The following is a 19,710-nucleotide window of genomic DNA, read 5'->3' on the forward strand; positions in this document are numbered from 1 at the left end:
CTGCTTTTACTACCTTTTGCGATGAAAATCGAAAAACGTTAGTGGTTTAGAATTTTGAAAATATTTTGGAATCAAAAGCTCATATTCTAATGTTCATAATATGTGAAAGAAAGCGCGTATAGAGCAAAGAGCTATAAAAATAAATTGTATTTTTATACTTCTTTGTATAGAGGAAGTATATACGATGTTTAGATAATATATTTATATTCTTGAATATTTATTTTATTTAAAGACAGTGTCTTGTGCGTAAATATTTCTTTTCTGTACATAGATATACGTTAGCATGATGTTTCATGTATTAAAAAGAAAGTAAATCTATGTGTTCGATGTATAAAATGCAACGATTTCTACATATTTTAGATAACATATTCATATTCTTAAATATTACTTTTATTTGACAATTTATAAAGTATTATATAATTTTTCGACTTCCGTATTTATAATACAAAGCTTAATCAACTTCATTTTGAAACAAAAAATATTATAATTGCTTAAATTCTAGCAAGGATATCCCAGAATCTGATCTGATTTCCACTTTAATAATTACCAAAACTTCGTTCAATTCAAGTACATCGTTTAGCAAACCGCCCGCCTGTAAATGCATCAGATAATGACCAAAGATGTTAATTATCGACTTTTCCCCCGTGTTACTACAACAACAACAATTAGTACGGAAATCAACGAATCCGTCCGATAGCGATGATATCGGATTATTGGTTTTATTGATTTTTATGATAGGTAGATCTGTCCCGCTCTATCGGTTTCGCGATGTTACTAAAAGTTGGTAATGATGTGAAAGTTACTTCCCCTGATAATAAATTCACCATTTGTATACTGAAAAACGTTTCAAATTCAAGTTTTATATCGCAGGTTAATATAGAACAAGGGTCAGTATATTGATGGTGTATAGCCAATTCACTGTACTGTAACATTTTAAAAAGATGAAAGTTGGCTACAGTAGCTACAATGGATCAATGTTAGAGATGAAATGTTGTTGAAAACTGCCAAGTGCCAGATAACGGTAATAGAACAGGCTGGTAACATTGCCCGATCGGGCTTACGACACAAAAAGTAGTATTTCTTGAAAAATAATGAAGATATTTCTTTCAAACTTGGTCCATTTATTAAGCATAACAAATAATACAAATTAGAATAAAAATAACTTGGTTGCTTTCAGGGGGTGCAGGTCAAAACGTACCCAAACCAAAATGTACCCACATGGTAAAGTCAAAATGTACCCAAAAAAGTCAAAATGTACCCACTTGGCTAAGTCAAAATGTACCCAGGTGCAGGTCAAAACGTACCCAAACCAAAATGTACCCACATGGTAAAGTCAAAATGTACCCAAAAAAGTCAAAATGTACCCACTTGGCTAAGTCAAAATGTACCCAAAAAAGTCAAAATGTACCCAATTACTTTGGCATTTAGTATTTAAATACCCATAAATTCAGCTATGTATTATATGTAATATTTTAAATATATGTAAGTTGTAGATTGAATGTTAGAGAAGTAGATCTAATAAAACTAGATTAGCACAATAATTGATTACTTTTCGCACCTACAGCACAGTTGTTTCACACCTGTTGTGAAATTTTTTACTCCTGTCTTTATTAGACTGTCAATGGAGTGATTGACACCTAATTTAATTATCAAAGTGACTTTCTTTAATGTCCGAGTTTGTAAATTTCCTACTTTATTTACTATTGTTAAAAAATCAGTAACACAAGTCTGTTTTAAATACTTTATTTTTCACCCTAATTTTGTTTTATATATATGCATCTGCAGCTATCTTATCAGAATCCTATATATATATCTGTAAAAACTCTTAATAACTTATACACATATACACAAAATACAAAATAAATAATATTAGCATGATTAGAGCTGCAGGTACTGGTTGCACTATTTCATCGCTGAAACTAAACACTAGTTGCTCCATAATTGTCTTATCAAACTATTCACTATTCAAACATTTTATACATATTTACAAAATAAATAATATTAGAGATGCACTATTTCTAAGTCTGATCCATGAAATGTCTAATAATTTGAACTATTCAAACACTGATCCATGAAATGTCTAATCATCTGAATTATTCAAACACTGGTGCATAAACACGTGAAAGTTTCTTTAAGAGTTTAGATGTTGTCAAGGAGTCTGATTCATATTGCTCCCACATATTAAAAATCTTTGTCTGCATAGACCTCACTTGTTTCCTCTGAGCTTTTTTCAGCTTACTTTCTGACACTAGCTTCATCTGCAGACTTAGGCGCTGTGACTCTTCATGTAGTTTTTCAACTAGGATGTAGAAGGGAGGTGGTCCATTGGTAATGTAATTCAATCTGCGGTGCCATCCTACAATTATAAAAAAAATTATAAAAAAATCATGATTACTCATTATTTATGTTAACTTTACATTCAAATAAATCTTAAAAACAATCAACTAATTTATCATATAATATAATATAGTAAGTGAAAAGTAAAAACATTTAATAAAATCAATGTCAGGCAGTAACTAAACAAATGTATCATTTATAACAGTTTCTTTAAGTTGAAAACAAAATTTTATGTACTATCCAAGTGTATGAACTTTGTTTTTTCTTTATTTTGTCACATGCATGCTCATTTTGTATCGCGGTACGTATCGTATTGTTGCATCTGTGTCACGATATGCATTGTATTGTGAGACTAGGGTATGGTTACACCCCTACTTCATAGTGACATCAAATCTATTATGAATTATTATTACAGACTGAATTAATCATTCATAGATTAAGCACTCTATAACAATATAATAAGCAAAGTATTTCTAATCAACTGAAATATATGTTCCATTTAGTTTCATTTATTTATCAGTTTTTCAATATTATGACTGTGATGCAACAAAGTCTATTTACATACCTTCGCAGTCATTGTTGGTGCGAATGGACTGTCCATAGACAGACCATTCTTCTGGTGACCAGAATCCATTGAACCAGGTTGATTGTACATACTCGAGAAGAGGCTGTAGAGGTGGTGTTCCCTTTCGTTGAATGTGCTCGAAGGCTGGTGCAGCATGTTCAGCTGGTATAAGTGGTAGGGCGAGTATCTTCCTAATGAACCAGTGAGTACCCTCACCTTACTTACTGGATATATGATTTAACAACAACACTTGTTTTCTCAACGGAATATATCAGTATTATTATTTTTTTTCTGGTTCAAAAGTTTGATTAAAATGTTGATTTATTCGAGATATGTTGTGTTATAAAAAAAATCATGGATCATTGAATTTCAATGAATAAATGTATATTAAAAACAAAATGTTTTAGTTGTGTTGTAAATTGAAAAAAACGCAATAAGTAGTTAAAAACAAGCTCAAAGTCATCACAGATTGCTGTACCTCGTAGAAAAATGATAGAATTTTGTGATATTACAAGTTCTTTCTAAGCTCATTAAAAAAACCCAAAAAAAAAACAAAAAAAAAAACAAACAAAAAAACAAAAAACTTACCAGTGTTACAAGCATGATGTTGCCATCCTCCGCAAGAATCACAATCAATTGCTTGATGATGATTTGCAACAAGACGCGAGCAGTGTAAACAAAGCACGTTTGAACTCATGATTACAAGTGAAAAGGAAAGAAACAGGGCAGTCTTATATACTGGATTAAAACATTACTTATTAAAATTGCAATCAAACTGTGAAAATGTGGAAAAAAAAAATATAAAAAAGGCACAAAAAATAATGCTTTAATTAGAAATAACAAAAGAAATTTCCAAGCAATTATATGCTTAGTGTTTTATTAGTTAGTAATTAAGTTGTAATAGAGGAAAAATTGTATTTCAAACTTCAGTTTTAATAAAGAAAGATCAAAAACTATCTTTTTCACACTTCCAGATCAAAGGATAAACAGTTTGATTAAAATGTAAAAGATGAAAGGTTCAGTAATTAGCTTATCTCAATTATTGGCTTATCTCAATGTTATTGACACCTTGGAAAGTAGGTAGCATGTTTGATAGGCCTAATAATTACCTGTTAATTAACAATGAATGAAAGAAAATTCAGTTATATACATGCTATTTTCCATTAAAATGCATTACTTTGATAATTAAATCAAAATAAATGATCATTTTTATATGGGTACATTTTGACTTCTGTCACATTTCTGGGTACATTTTGACTTTCAGTAGTGGGTACATTTTGACTTTTTGTGGGTACATTTTGACTTTTTATTTTTGGGTACATTTTGGTTTGGGTACGTTTTGACCATAATCCCTTTCAGGTTTGGTAGAATTATTTCCCCTTTTCAGATTTTTATGAGCATAATCTTTGAAGTCCAAAAAAAAATATGTTCTAATCCTAAGTTTAAAACAAAAAAGGGTTCAATGGCTTTCTAATGCTCTAAATTATTGCGCTAGTAAATGAATGTATGCATTTTACTCTGCTTTCACTTACAACATTATTGAGAAATGTTAGTTCTAAAAACATTGCTCATACATCTGCACTAGAAACAAAGTATTTACTCTAAATACATAGAATAAAGGTATTGGCGCACAAATTTGGAGCAATAGAAAGCCACTGAACCTTTTCTGTTTTAAACATTGCATTAAAACATATATTGTTTGGACTTCAAAAATTACGCATCATAAAATACTGAAAAAGGGAAGTAATTCTAACAAAACTGAAGGCATCTACATCTACATCGGTACAACCAACAGTCAATTTCCGATTATGACTGGTCGGCGCTGTCAGAGAAATTTAGTATATTACAATATTAAAAGTAAAAGATAAAAGGACAGTATGCTACAGTTAAAATAGGACAGAATGGAAGAATTACATAGTGAACGCCGCCAGCCTCTCTGTAAAGATACTGAGGCTGGGGCTAGCTTTGACTGATGTTGGGAGGGAGTTCCAGAGACGGATGGTTCTAGGGAAATAAGAGTTAGCAAAGTATTGAGTGCTGGAATAAGGGATCAAATAGTTAAGATTTCTAATGGGGGTCAAGTAACCTTGGTCAATAGCAACGGTCTGGGTCCTTACTTTGTAAAACAAAAGTAATGAACAGTTTAATCTACGGTACTGGAGAGTTTTCCATTCTAAGGATTTCAAGGCAACAAAGTTATTTCTATCTTGTTAAGCATTATATGGTATGCTTAATAAATGGACCAAGTTTGAAAGAAATAGCTTCATTATTTTTCAAGAAATACTGCTTTTTGTGTCATAAGCCAGATTGGGCAATGTTACCAGCCTGTAGAAGACCTTTCTGTAGACTTGTAGACCAAAGAGCTATAAAAATAAAAAAGTATTTTATAGTTCTTTGTGTAGACACATGAACCTGTGGTGTCCAACACAGCTCAGTATAGTTTGGACATGACCTCTGAACCTGGACCTTGAGCACAGTCCATTTCAATAGCCTATAGATGGTAAATGGGCAAAGTCTTGTGGTTATCACGAAACTCGTGTTTCACAAGTTATAGGTTATATCAACTTTGTTCCCATTGAATGCTAAAAGGCTCTATAGTGCAATAGTTAAGAAATTATGGATGACTTCGAATCACAACAGGAGTGGTTTGATATATTTTTATTATTATTTGTTTCACTTTATTAGACTTAAAAATTATTATGCAAGCTCAGGAGTTACTTAATAATGATTGTCTTTGGTTTTCCTTTACTTAAGTTGGTTTAAATGTAGTTTGTTGCAGCCCTACTCATCGTCACATCTGTTGTTTGTTTGTCTGTCTGTCTGTCTGTGTGTTCGTGCCCATTCAGCACGATAACAACAAAATAAAGGCGGCTGTCAATCTTTCCTGGATAAACCAGTGCCCACATTTGGTCAAACAAACTGAAGGCTAACCAGCTTCTTTAATCAACAGTGGCAGACAAGTTACCGTGGAAAAAAAGTTTCGGAATTATATTTCACAGAATGTTGTGGCTGGGTTGTGGATCGAACTAGTGACCCCCTTATTGTAAGCTAGGTGCACAAGGACCAGACCATGCAGCCTGGCACCTCATTGTTGCTTTGCTTGTCTATGTAAAATTAGCCTTATCGACAGTTCTGTTGAAGGGTGTTAATATGCCAGGAACATGTAACCTATGTATCTGATTGTGCTAAGTAGCTTTTCTCTATATAGTTCAGATGAGATTATATGACAAATTTTATCAAATCATAAATGTACTAAAATATAGAGAATGAACTTGCAACATATATATCCAATAAATAAGGCAAAAAAGTCATTTCATACATATAGCACGCAGTGTAATTCAGAGAGAAAAAAGCATGAAGAAATGAAAGGCCATGCCAGGATCAAACTCTGAGCTTTAGGGTGACAGACCATATCCTAAACCCCTGACATATTCCCATTGTTAAGTCAACAGTGAAAAATGGAAGTGTGCATAGTCCTTGCAAATCATTATTTCAACCATTTTCAGCTGAAAACCATTCATATATGATAATCTACAGGGCCGAATTCTTAAGTTAACTGATCATGACCTGGTGAATGTAAAATGTACTGTATGGTAGTCTAATGTTGTGTTTCTATGGATATCCTATGAATTTAGAGAAATAATCGTTCCAAAAAAATGTCAGAAAGTACCTTATCTCACAGATGTTTATCACATTGGTTACTATCTCTCTCTGAGATTGTCACAGCACTGACATAGGATAATTTCAAGATCAGGGTAGACAAGTATATGGCGATAAAGTATTCACAGTACTTCCAGAAAGGACATGGGTTTGTGAAAATATGCTGTGGCTTTCAGATGCAGCGACCATCTTCAGCCCTGGAAGGATAGTGTAAATGAAATGTAAATATTTTTTTTTAATATATTTGCATCAGTATGTCTGACAAACTTAAAGAATTTGTTTTGAAGAGAGGAATTGGGCCGGCTGTACTACAAAGTCTTGTCGCTGATAAGGTATATAACTTATAACACTGGTATATAAATTTCTACTGCATACTGCATAAGAAAATCTGGATTATCAGGAACACAAATTACGTTTCCAATGTGACTGTTTCTTCATAATTTTCAGTAATGATAGATCTATATTGAACTCTTCACATAAGAAACTATATTTTTTTTATTTTATCATGGCCCTTGAGCAGTTATTATTATCAGTGTTTATCAGTTAACTGTACAACAGACAAAACAAGCACATTTGTACTTTTTGGGGTAATGATGCAAGACAAATGAAAGGATCTTGTGTGGATATATGTGATTCTTTTCCTCAAGCTGTTGTTTGGAGAGACAAGATACGCTTGTTACATCAGACACAAACATACAATTGTGTACATTTTGATGCTATTAGTATTATTATGTCTTCTCCAGGAGACATATTGTTTTTGCCCTGTCCGTCCTTCCGTCCGTCCGTCCGTATGTCACACTTCATTTCTGAGCAATAACTGGAGAACCATTTGATCTAGAACCTTCAAACTTCATAGGGTTGTAGGGCTGCTGGAGTAAACGACCCTTATTGTTTTTGGGGTCACTCCGTCAAAGGTCAAGGTCACAGGGGCCTGAACATTGAAAACCATTTCCGATCAATAACTAGAGAACCACTTGACCCAGAATGTTGAAACTTCATAGGATGATTGGTCATGAAGAGTAGATGACTCCTATTGATTTTGGGGTCACTCCATCAAAGGTCAAGGTCACAGGGGTCTGAACATTGAAAACCATTTCCGATCAATAACTAGAGAACCACTTGACCCAGAATGTTGAAACTTCATAGGATGATTGGTCATGAAGAGTAGATGACCCCTATTGATTTTGGGGTCACTCCGTTAAAGGTCAAGGTCACAGGGGCCTGAACATTGAAAACCATTTCCGATCAATTACTAGAGAACCACTTGATCCAGAATGTTGAAACTTCATAGGATGATTGGTCATGAAGAGTAGATGACCCCTACTGATTTTGGGGTCACTCCGTCAAAGGTCAAGGTCAAGGTCACAGGGGCCTGAACATTGAAAACCATTTCCGATCAATAACTAGAGAACCACTTGACCCAGAGTGTTGAAACTTCATAGGATGATTGGTCATGAAGAGTAGATGACCCCTATTGATTTTGGGGTCACTCCGTCAAAGGTCAAGGTCACAGGGGCCTGAACATTGAAAACCATTTCTGATCAATAACTAGAGAACCACTTGACCCAGAATGTTGAAACTTCATAGGATGATTGGTCATAAAGAGTAGATGACCCCTATTGATTTTGGGGTCACTCCATCAAAGGTCAAGGTCACAGGGGCCTAAACATGGAAAACCATTTCCGATCAATAACTAGAGAACCACTTGACCCAGAATGTTGAAACTTCATAGGATGATTGTACATGCAAAGTAGATGACCCCTATCAATTTTGGGGTCACTCCATTAAAGGTCAAGGTCACAGGGGCCTGAACATTGAAAACCATTTCCAGTCAGTAACTTGAGAACCACTTGACCCAGAATGTTGAAACTTAATAGGATGATTGGTCATGCAGAGTAGATGACCCCTAACGATTTTGGGGTCACTCTATGAAAGGTGAAGGTCACAGGGGCCTGAACATTGAAAACCATTTCCGGTCAGTAACTTGAGAACCACTTGACCCAGAATGATGAAACTTCATAGGATGATTGGTCATGCAGAGTAGATGACCCCTAAGGATTTTAGGGTCACTCTGTTAAAGGTCAAGGCCACAGGGGCCTGAACATGGAAAACCATTTCCAATCAATAACTTGAGAACCTCTCGACCCAGAATGTTGAAACTTCATAGGATGATTGTTCATGCAGAGTAAATGACCCCTATTGTTCTTGGGTCGCTCCGTTAAAGGTCAAGGTCACAGGGGCCTGAACATTGATAACCAGTTCCGATCAGTAACTTGAGAACCACTTGACCCAGAATGTTGAAACTTCATAGGATGATTGAACATTCAGAGTAGATGACCCCTATTGATTTTGGGATCAGTCTATTAAAGGTCAAAGTCACAGTGGCCTGTTCATGTAAAATCATGTTTTGGAAATAACTTGGGAACCACTTGACCTACAATGTTGAAACTTAATAGGATGATTGGACATGCAGAGTAGATGACCCCTATTTATTTTGAGATCACTTGATCAAAGGTCAAGGTCACAGGGGCCTGAGCAGTGACTTGAGAACCACTAGGCCAAGAGTGTTGAAATTTATCGGGATGACTGGACATGCCAAGTAGATGATCCCTATTGCAGCTAACCATCAGTGTCTCTTTGACTTTCGCTCCTGACCCCTATTGACTTCTTGCCTATAGGACTTTGCATTGGGGGAGACATGCGCTTTTTTACAAAAGCATTTTCTAGTTTCTAATAGTATGTCATATTAAGGATCACATGAGAGATTTATGGTGACATGATATTCCAAATTTTTGAGAAAAACAGAAACAAGTTGCCCATTGAAGAATTCAAATTCATGACGGGGTCCAAGTAAGGATGACAATTAATGAGCATTTCACTTAATCTGCACTGCATTTACAGTGATTACTTTGTAGAGATAATTTGCACATCTGCATTAAATTTAGATCTGCAAGCGTGATATTTATGTACGGTATATTTCACTTCACGTAGGCCTGACACACATTGTGAAAATTTTGTATGGTCGCCAAAGTCCAAAATGCAAGGCTGACAGAATATCTAAAACTTTATAGCTTATCACAGAAGTTATCAACTGGTGTCAGAAATAGTACCAGATGTTATCATTCTGCAAACATGATTTCTTCTAAACTAGCTGCACAGTTACATTACAGTTATATTAATTTTTGAGCATAATTTTTAGCTCATCTGATTTTTTGAAAAAAAATGATGAGTTATTGTCATCACTTGAGCGGTTGTCGGCGTCGGCGTCGGCGTCTGCGTCGGCGTTGCCTGGTTAAGTTTTATGTTTAGGTCAGCTTTTCTCCTAAACTATCAAAGCTATTGCTTTGAAACTTGGAAGACTTGTTCACCATCATAAGCTGACCCTGTATAGCAAGAAACATAACTCCATCTTGCTTTTTGCAAGATTTATGGCCCCTTTTGTACTTAGAAAATATCAGATTTCTTGGTTAAGTTTTATGTTTAGGTCAACTTTTCTCCTAAACTATCAAAGTTATTGCTTTGAAACTTGGAATACTTGTTCACCATTATAAGCAGACCCTGTACATCAAGAAACATAACTCCATCTTGCTTTTTGCAAAATTATTGCCCCTTTTGGACTTAGAAAATCTGTTTTCTTGGTTAAGTTTTATGTTTAGGTCAGCTTTTATCCTAAACTATCAAAGCTATTGCTTTAAAACTTGCAACACTTGTTCACCATCATAAGCTGACCCTGTACAGCAAGAAACATAACTCCATCCTGCTTTTTGCAAGATTTATGGCCCCTTTTGGACTTAGAAAATATCAGATTTCTTGGTTAAGTTTTATGTTTAGGTCAACTTTTTCTCTTAAACTATCAAAGCTATTGCTTTGAAACTTGCAACACTTGTTCACCATCATAAGCTGACCCTGTACAGCAAGCAACATAACTCCATCCTGCTTTTTGCAATAATTATTGCCCCTTTTGGACTTAGAAAATCATTTTCTTGGTTGAGTATTATGTTTAAGGCAACTTTTCTCATAAACTATCAAAGCTATTGCTTTAAAACTTGCAACAGTTTTTCACAATCATAAGTGGACACTGTACATCAAGAAACATAACTCTATCCTGCTTTTTGCAAGAATGATGGCCCTTTTTAGACTTAGAAAATCATGGGTAGGACAATATTTCTATTATACAAAAAAAATCAGATGAGCGTCAGCACCCGCAAGGCGGTGCTCTTGTTTCAACTCATCCCTGTATCACCATTTAGCGTCCCATCACACCTCACTCTAAAGTGTATGTGTATGTGCAATGGCATTAAGTGCATGTTTCTGCTACCATTGCATACATATTCACATAACACATGAGTGTTTCTAACCATCTTGACTACAATCCAAGTCATGTTTGGTAAATTTAGTTGGGTTACAAGAATGGCAGTCCAATGAAATTTTTCAGTGAAAAAATTGTGGCAGGTTAGGTTTGTGTGCATTGTGTGCATTTGTATCAGTGAACATCTTGCTTAATAATGTATGTATTGCATTAAAACTACACACAAGTTATTCAACAAATGTGGAATACATGTGTTACAAAAACTGCAGCCATTGGAAAACTTTAAGCATTATAAAAATGTTTTGCCATGTTCAGGGTTGATTTATTACACTGGCACGCATTCAGATAGTGGAGCAGTCTGTCTTTACAGATACCCTGCATCACAAAGTGAAGTGGAGGCTATACCGGAATGAAGTTGTTTGTCATGTCCCATCTGTCCCATATCACATTAAATGTAATTCCTCCTACAGTTTGCAAGGGATTTTGATGAAACTTTCAGGTCATGTTTATCACGAAGTGTTTGTTGCTGTTTTGTTTGGTCAGAATGTTACAGGAGGATTTATAGCCCTTTGTTCATTAAGAACACTTGCATGCATGTTTTTAGTACAACTCCTTCTACAGTTTACAAGTAAATTGGATGAACATTTTTGAAAGTGATAACTATAAGGTGATGTATCAGATACTTTTAAAGTTGCCTTTTAGAGTGATTTCAACAGGAATTATAACACTTGGTTTATTGAAAATAACCACATGATTACTGTGTGCAAGTTTGTCAACGCAGCTTCTTCTACAGTTTATAAGGAATTCAATTGCATTTTATGTTTGAAAACATATAAACTATGACCAGATGTTGCACAATGTTTTCAAAACAAGTACATATGTGATTTGGAGAGGACCAGTTTTCAATAGTTACAGCTCTCATTTTCTTCTGTATTGTATTCAAAACAAGCACTTTGTGTTGTGTCAAAGCTTTAGCGAGGTATTCCTCACCATCAGTGATACCTCTTATTTGATGCAGTAAAGAAAGTAAATTTACATTTCAGTAAGTGTTTGATTGTTCAATTGTTCAATGTACATGAGATATACATACTGCATATATTTATAGTTAGCACATAATAGTTCTAAATTTTTAATTGTTTACTATGCTTTTGTAGATTGACAGCAGTGTCATGCTGTTAATGGATGACAGTACATGAAATCATTCTTACCTGCGTATGGTGATAGAGTGTCGGCAATTGCTTCCTGCAGGTCTCAAACTGAAGGTGATCAGTGCTCAAATGCATTGAATGAATTACGTGGGAAATGGAAAAAAGAGCGATCTACTCTCCACAGCTGTGGTTTCAAGGCTGGAAATGCTTATGCGGAAAGGACCATAAGAAGATTGGAGCTAGGATGGATGGATTACAGCAACCAATCCATGTGTTATAAGCAAGTGAGGCAACGATGTGGAGGTGGTGTCCGCCATCTCACGGTTGAGAAAACACTTTCTTTAAAGGCAGTCCTTAACCATGCTTTAGATGCATTCTTTCCATCCCGCATTTCCCAATGAGGTATTCTACAAGAGTTCGAAACAGAACTGAAAGACTTCCAAGGCATGTGTGTCAATATGGAAAATACAATCAACGAACTCTATATTGAGTCAAAATTAAAGATACTTCGGGTATATTTATATACCAAAAAGAAGACTGAAAAGGTATAGTGAAATAATGTGTGCGATGAGTTACTAATGATTTACTGTAAAAGCACATATTTTCGCTGGGTCAAAATTTCGCGAATTTGAAATTTTGAGTATGTTTTTGAAGTTTAATAGCAAAAATTTCTGCTTTTACAGTACTGGCAGGCTAGGTTTTTCCTAAGGAAAGAAGTTGACTATGTTAGGAAAAACTGTGCCAGTCTAAGTTTTCCCTGGGGAAAAATACTAAATGGGGGAAAAACTGGGCTGTTACACCATGATGTCATGAAACATTATATTGATGGAATAGTTTTTACATTCAACATTTCAACTTTACCCTTGCTTAAAGTTTAGCTGAATGAAACCAAACACTCATAAACCTTTAAAGCTTTCCAACTGAATAGTGCAGTTACCATAGTTGATGTCATACTGATGTGGTATTCTCTTTTAAGTTTCTAAGATGTAAAGAAGGCACTTATATCCACTTATTATACCCACACATTACAATGTGATGTGGCAGCTGTACTGAGTCATGACATATATCAAGTCGCATCCCATGCACTGATGCTAACAAAAAGACACCACACCAATTCTCGCCAAACATACTTTTATCCTCAGAATGCTTACAAAATATTCTTCTGTGTGAAAATGAATCAGCTTGCCTCTGATAAAGTGGTATTGTTGGGGTATATATAACGAACCATAAGTGATAGTTCTATTCATAAGGTACTTTCTGCCAAACAGTGTAATTTAAATAAAGGTCTTATCTCTTGTGTTGTCAGGTAGGAGAAGAGGTGCACGCTGCAACCAACAAGCCATCCAGTACAATCGAAGAGGTCGCACCAGAGGTTCAGATCGTGACCACGGTGCCGATTGCTGTTCTTGACGCAACTCTTCTCTCATCCAGTGAGTGCATGGTAGGAACATAGTGGTGTGAAATTGAACTTTAGGTGCCATATTCACAGGCTGTTTATTTCAAAGTCTTCAGATTTAAATCTAGAATATGTTGTGGAATCTAGTAAATATTTGACATAAATGCCGCTGGAAAGATGTAGATGCCACTGGAAAGGAGTGCCAATGTTGCTGTCATTTTGTCATAATTTCATTTCTACAGTTTTGTACAAGTGATAATATTCAAGCTAATGTAAATATAAAAATCGTGTGATATTCGAAATATCAGGAATTTCGACATAAGCGATATCCACATAAAGAATTCTAACTGTAATAGAAAACAAAATAAAAATATTCTTCGAGGTGATGAACAAACACATATAAAGAAAAACTGCAGACATGCTTTTTTGTGTCTAATCATAGGAATAAACAAAATATCTTGTCTGGTTCATCCATTGGTCTATTTCCTTCTTGGCCTGTTGATTGGCATGTGCAACACTGGTTCCTTTGTACACATGATCATCCTGAAGTGTAGCTGAATTGTAGATGTTCGTGATATAATTATATTTCATTTTTGATTGCAGATTTACCTACTCTTGGACTTTGGCCATACAGTTATGGATAAAGCATCATTATGGCATATGAATATACTTCAGTGATCATTCTAATTTCAGTCTTCGTCAGATGAGCTTGACCAGCACACTGTAGTGTCATTGCCAGACACCTCCCTCGTCTGGTATACAGTGCGAGTCACACAGATCAGAGACACTCCAAGCGTTTCGACAGGTAATAGTGATAACTCTTGTTTAATTGTATCACAGTTGTCCCAAAATTCGGTTTAGAAATGGTCCAGTTGTAGATTCTGTACAGTTACATTTACAAAATCATGCTTCAAGTAATGTCTGTTTTTAGGGTCATAGAACTTTGTTTGATAACTTCAGGTGGAATATTAACAATAAAGTGCTTATCTTTTTTGCAGATTCTTGCTTTGGATTGATGTTTATCTTCCTTTTCCATGCTTGTGTAGCATTAAAACTAAACAGTAACTTTCTGTGTCATCTTAGCCTTCTAGGCCACCACCAATGCAATGTTTGATAACTCTTCCTGGATTAGCACAGTATGTTCACCCATTAACAATGCTGTGTAACTGAGACGTTGATGGATTATTCATGAGGACAAGAGTAATTTTAGAGAGGAATTTCTACGTATAATTTCTACGAAGACATAAAGGTCGAAACTAGTAAAGAATGTGTTGTCTTGGTAATTTTAAATCCTTTTGATCTATTACGTATAATAGGGTTATTATAACAGTAGATTGATCTGGGATGCAGTATTCGGTTCGAGTGGATTTTGCCAGATCGGATCTCACGAGCTGCGCAATCGCCGAGTGTGATTCAACCTTGCAAAATCCACGAGAGCCGAATACAAAGTCCCAGATCTAGCTACTGTTATAATGACCCTTTTATTATATACCTTTACCATTTTGATTCTTGTTTTGTTCTTGAACGAAATCTTCAATGTTTATCGATATTAAATGGAACTTAGTGAAGTTTTTTTGTGCACTATTTATAGAAATGTGTCGGGTCATGCATATTTATGAAAATAGTCCGGCAGCATACAATACGGAAGGTACAAGACGGAATTTAAAAGGTACAATATGGAATATTTGTCTGTCTGTTCATATTTAATTGTGAAATACTAGCCGATTTTTTTACAGAATTTATATAGGTATATAATAAAAGAAAATTAACTCAGTCATGTATATTTTATGATGAGATAATCTTGATCACTTGGCATATATAAATAAGCAGTATACTTAATACTTTGATAAGCATTCAACTAGTCGACATGTTGTATTTACAAACAATTCGTATGAGAATAGTCACTTAAAATAAAAAATGTCATTTCAGTATTTAAATGTCTTTCAGGAGAACTGCTCAGATGACATTGAATTAGGAACACCTACTGTGGTGACAAATAGGCAGACATACATGGTAAGAGTTTGTTTCCAGTAGTAACATTTTCTATAACCATAACGGATGCTTAAGGGGACTTTTAGATCCTGCTAAGAATTCGCGGGATACCGGTAGATGCTAAGTGCTCGAGCATAGCAACTGAAGAATAAGGTGTATTCCATATAAAAGTATGGCATTAGGACCTATATTTTGAAGTTTCACCGAAATCATTATCAAAAGCTTTCTACAAGCACGCCAGTGGAAGTAGGACAAAGATTAATATCTGAAAATAGATTTTATTTTAGAATTTCAACCAATGTTTATTTATTTTTATTAGGAGGCTTGTGGTGCAGCTGATACGGCAGACATAGAGTTTATAGACATATCAGCTCCTCGTCAGAGAAGACAGTTTAGTTTGGTAAGCTATAAACAGATATAATCGTACAACTAAGAATCAAGCCCACTGTGACCCTATAAATCATTTGAAGAAGTTTGGAGCAGTTGGCAGTGTCCTTATTTATGAAAAATATGGTTCAATGGTTTGAAAAATATATGACAATGTCTGCTTGTCTGCTTATCGCTATAATATAATTTTTATTTTGGCTATTTATATGGTGGCTCACCTGAGCACAACAGGATCATTGTGAGCTGTTGTGATCGCATTTCATCTGTCGTCTGTCACATGTGTGTCTATCAACTTTTTCTTCAACAAAATGTCAAAATAGTCCACTCAAACAGCAGGAGCTAAAAATAGACATATCTGTTCTTGTCGTGAATCAATAGCTGAATGCCTCTATATTTGTTCATATGCATAGCTATAGTGGGCAGGGCTTATTTCCCCTGCTAGAAGGGGAAAGGATAAAGTATTCCGTTGTCTGTCTGTCCAAGCTAACAGTTTCATGTATTCATGTGGCTAGAAGAACAGTAGAGAACAATACTGATGCTATTCATTCCGTTTCTCTCACGTGGCTAACAGAACGAATGGGAGAACAAGAGAGTGTCCACATAAGTATCCTTTCCTAACAATGTCCATCTGGTGGTCCATTTTTCCGTTCGTCAGGTGCCATATCTAAGTAACTGTCAAATGATTTCAATTATTCTTGCTACAAATTATCATCATGGTGTGAAGAGGGCCATTAAGTTTGAATATGATCATGCAAGTCACCCCAGAGTTATGGCCGCTGTAGGATGACCTTTCCATTGTCATGGACCTTGACAACATTCAAGGTCATTTGCATTTAATCAAATTTCAAAAATAATTGAAGGCCCATTTCACATGTGCAGCAAAAGTTTGCTCACTTTTGAAAAGACATTAAGTATGTAAAGGTCCCATAATTCTGTTTTGTAGTTTTTACAAAATTATCTCCATTTTTTTTTTTTTGTAATCTACAAGTTAATATCTCTTAAGTAGATGGGCAAAATTTCATGAAACTTTAAAACAAACAGGTACCATGGGTGCCATTTTATTGACTTTGGTTCCAATCTTTCTTAGCTTGACTACCGTATAATGTGGTGTAAGTAGGGGTGTAACGATACATCGAACTATCGATGCATTGCGATACTAAGTGTCCCGATAGCATGCATCGATAGAAAAGTCACGATCCAATAACAATCGCCGATAGTTCCTTCAACAATCGATAGTTTCGATAGTTTTGAAATTTTAGTAAATACAGAAATAATTTATAATTTATAAACCAAGAAACAGAGCCAGCTTTCATTTGCGCCTCGGAAAATGTTTACGTCTCCATTACAATAATTACCCTCACGGAATTTAACTACCATAAAGGACTGAGAAGTCTGGAGATAATTAATAAATTTAGTTTCTTAGAAACTTTGATTAAATATATTTAAATAACCTGTTAATCTTAGATGAGAAATTGTACTATGAACATGGAGAAAGAAGGATACTTGTATTATACAGCAAACTGTTCGGTAGGGCCCTTCATTTAGTGCTGGTACACCTTAAACCGATCCGTTAATTTTCGTCTTTTTCGATGCTTTGGGTTATTAAACATGTTGACACTCGCAACAAAATGGCCGATTCGTTTGAGTATACCTTGCATAGGTTTATTGTTTTACTTATTGTTCCAAAGCTAAGGAAGTCAAGAAATATTTAATGTTAGAATTATTTCTGTCCATTTCATTTATACAAACATCTCAATGTGTGTTAACAGCAATTATAAACAGTGCCGTCTCTTACACTGTGTAACAATGCCAGTTGGTAGCTTTACTGTATAAAATAGGATGGCCGATAACTATTGCAATAGTATCGCAATAGTAACCTGCAATAGAATAGTATCGCAATAGTTTTTAAGCAATATCAATAGTATTGCAATAGTCAAAATTGGCCTCAATAGTCACCCCTAGGTGTAAGTTTCGTAGATTTGTCTAAATTTTACAATTTTGCATATTTAATTTCCGTGGATTTCAAGTATCAAATACTGCAATTATTTTTATACCAGCAAAACACTGAAACTGTATACCGTGTTACGGTGTACTGTTTACATTAGCTTATTATTGAGGTATAAGAGTGTCAGTGTTGTTTTGTCTAGTCTTGTTGGGTATCAGGGGATGTTACTCTTAATACAGCACTACAGTAAGAATCAAATCAGTTAAATAGATTTTAAATTTGTAATTGTTGATTGAACTATCACCTGAATACACAGCTGCATCTTACATCTTTAAACATTGGTCTACCTTGACAAATGATTCAGTAGAAGTCAGACTGCTTGGTTCTGATATTGGGGGTCTGATAGGGCTTGCCAATAGTCATGATTTATTTTAATTGACATCTCACTTGAGTACAATCAAAATGAAATATATTTACCTTCCAGCGTAGAGTGTCTCCTTCAGCCACAGTAATATACAGTGAAACAGCTGATATGTCGGGTAGTATTAACAACCACTCTATAGAACCTGATGCTGACATGGTAGAAGATCAGTCTTCCAACCAGACAAATGATGCTATGTCAGCGGAAGAGTATTTCGGACAAGCTGGCCATTGAAGAAAGTTTGTTAAGTATTTGTAATAGGTAAGAAACAATTTGATGCAAACTAAATGAAGTTAAAAGTAATTAGTCACATTTTATTGTAATACATAACTTTTTACCAGCTGATAAGGGAATAACAACTCTGCTCAGGTCAGAAAGGGTGACTGCCTTAATCTTAGGTTGCCGTATTCTCAGCTCATCTGATCACATTGTACTAAAGATGAGCAATATGTTGATTGCCATGTGTCTGTTGTGTGCGTGTCAACGCATGAACAATTTTTTCAAACCATATCAGTCTAATCCTTTGATTGTAGTAAAAATAATATCATTACCCAGCCTTTTCAGAAGTAATTGGGTATTGCTAAAACTCATGGGTATTTTACAATCTCGCAATACCTCAACCTGACGCCTCTCTCGCTCTTTTGCTGCTACAGTATAAATGGTATATTTCATTAAACAGGATTGACCTAAATACCTAAGTCTTTATGGCACTCTTCATGTTTAATACAAAAATTGTATTTAAAAATGTACATGGATGTTCCATACTGATGTTTTCTTTTTCACTTTTAATGCAGTGCAGAGATCCAGCTTCCTCCACACTATCACCGACGTTGTGGTCACAGTCACTATTGCATTCATCCCAAAAGATGTCATCAAGTATTGTTGACACTACATCGTCAACAAACAGTAAAACTGTCTCTGCTTGTAACAGCAAAATATCCACTTAATTTGTTTGTTTTTTTGCTGCATCAATGTTTTTCTGCACCTATTTTACTTTTTATCGGGCCGTAAAATTGTTTACAAAGCGTCCAAATATAACAATGATCGTTCAACTGAATTGCGTATTGTGATTTGTCCGATAAAATTTCATCCTGTTCAGCGTCACGTATAACAGTCAGTAAATCTAGCGTTAAAGGTCTAAGTACCCGTTCTAGTATTAAGGAAATGCGCAAGCGATTTTTTACGAATTGAGGTATGAGGACATTTTACTGCGTTTTCAGTACGCTCGCGGTATGAATTCAAATGGGTTTTCTGCAATTTTAATTGCGTAAATACGCAAATACGCAGTTATCTGGGGCCTCTGGTGAGATAAATTGAGTTGTCTTTGTACTTGTATTGCTTTAGGGTTGCTGAGCAAAGCTGTACAGAGGCTTCCTTGCGTGTTGGCCCTGAGGGAAACTGATCTGCGACCATGATGCGTTGAAAAGCCTTGAGACATGACATATGAAATGTATGGTAATCTAGGACAGCACACAATGTCCTTAATGTTGGACCATGCTATCGTTGATCAACACATGCTGTAGCTACCTTCATGACTGACCAGTGCATAA

At 35.2% G+C, this 19,710-nt stretch overlaps 2 protein-coding genes across 11 annotated transcripts; one reads left to right on the top strand and one right to left on the bottom strand.

The window, feature by feature from the left end:
- The first annotated feature begins 819 nt into the window (after window positions 1-819).
- LOC128555049 (uncharacterized) lies at window positions 820-18,478 on the top strand. 10 transcript variants are annotated; one of them, XR_008369765.1, is made up of 8 exons: window positions 820-1,021; window positions 12,026-12,564; window positions 13,326-13,460; window positions 14,109-14,220; window positions 14,499-14,694; window positions 15,345-15,428; window positions 15,727-15,807; window positions 18,224-18,445. XR_008369765.1 is itself a non-coding variant. In XM_053536406.1 (8 exons), exons 2-6 carry the CDS (start codon window positions 12,466-12,468, stop codon window positions 15,377-15,379), a joined length of 459 nt encoding a protein of 152 aa, XP_053392381.1. In that variant the 5' UTR covers window positions 5,186-6,894; window positions 12,026-12,465; the 3' UTR covers window positions 15,380-15,428; window positions 15,727-15,807; window positions 18,224-18,478. The 10 variants fall into 10 exon arrangements, 2 of the variants coding, with proteins under 2 accessions (XP_053392381.1, XP_053392382.1); XR_008369766.1 differs by having other exon boundaries at window positions 822-887; XR_008369769.1 differs by lacking the exon at window positions 820-1,021 and adding an exon at window positions 5,186-6,894 and having other exon boundaries at window positions 13,326-13,449; window positions 14,414-14,694; window positions 18,224-18,469.
- Window positions 1,728-3,786, bottom strand: LOC128555050 (uncharacterized). The gene is made up of 2 exons (XM_053536409.1): window positions 3,491-3,786; window positions 1,728-2,356 (listed from the first exon to the last, which is right to left on the bottom strand). The coding sequence occupies exons 1-2, from the start codon at window positions 3,597-3,599 to the stop codon at window positions 2,094-2,096; spliced, it is 372 nt and encodes a 123-aa protein (XP_053392384.1). The 5' UTR covers window positions 3,600-3,786; the 3' UTR covers window positions 1,728-2,093.
- Window positions 18,479-19,710: the final 1,232 nt, after the last annotated feature.

This window comes from Mercenaria mercenaria, unplaced genomic scaffold (genome assembly GCF_021730395.1).
Source record: "Mercenaria mercenaria strain notata unplaced genomic scaffold, MADL_Memer_1 contig_981, whole genome shotgun sequence".
Taxonomy (NCBI): Eukaryota; Metazoa; Mollusca; class Bivalvia; order Venerida; family Veneridae; genus Mercenaria; species Mercenaria mercenaria.

What these genes read in the sequence shown, in the direction of transcription:
- LOC128555049 (XM_053536406.1), top strand. Translation starts at nt 12,466, where the DNA reads ATGTGTGTCAATATGGAAAATACAATCAACGAACTCTATATTGAGTCA. An exon ending in CCAAAAAGAAGACTGAAAAG is followed by an intron (nt 12,565 to 13,325) that starts GTATAGTGAAAT and finishes TTGTGTTGTCAG; the next exon opens with GTAGGAGAAGAGGTGCACGC. An exon ending in CACTCCAAGCGTTTCGACAG is followed by an intron (nt 14,221 to 15,006) that starts GTAATAGTGATA and finishes CACTATTTATAG; the next exon opens with AAATGTGTCGGGTCATGCAT.
- LOC128555050 (XM_053536409.1), bottom strand. Translation starts at nt 3,599, where the DNA reads ATGAGTTCAAACGTGCTTTGTTTACACTGCTCGCGTCTTGTTGCAAAT. An exon ending in ACATCATGCTTGTAACACTG is followed by an intron (nt 2,357 to 3,490) that starts GTAAGTTTTTTG and finishes TTATAATTGTAG; the next exon opens with GATGGCACCGCAGATTGAAT.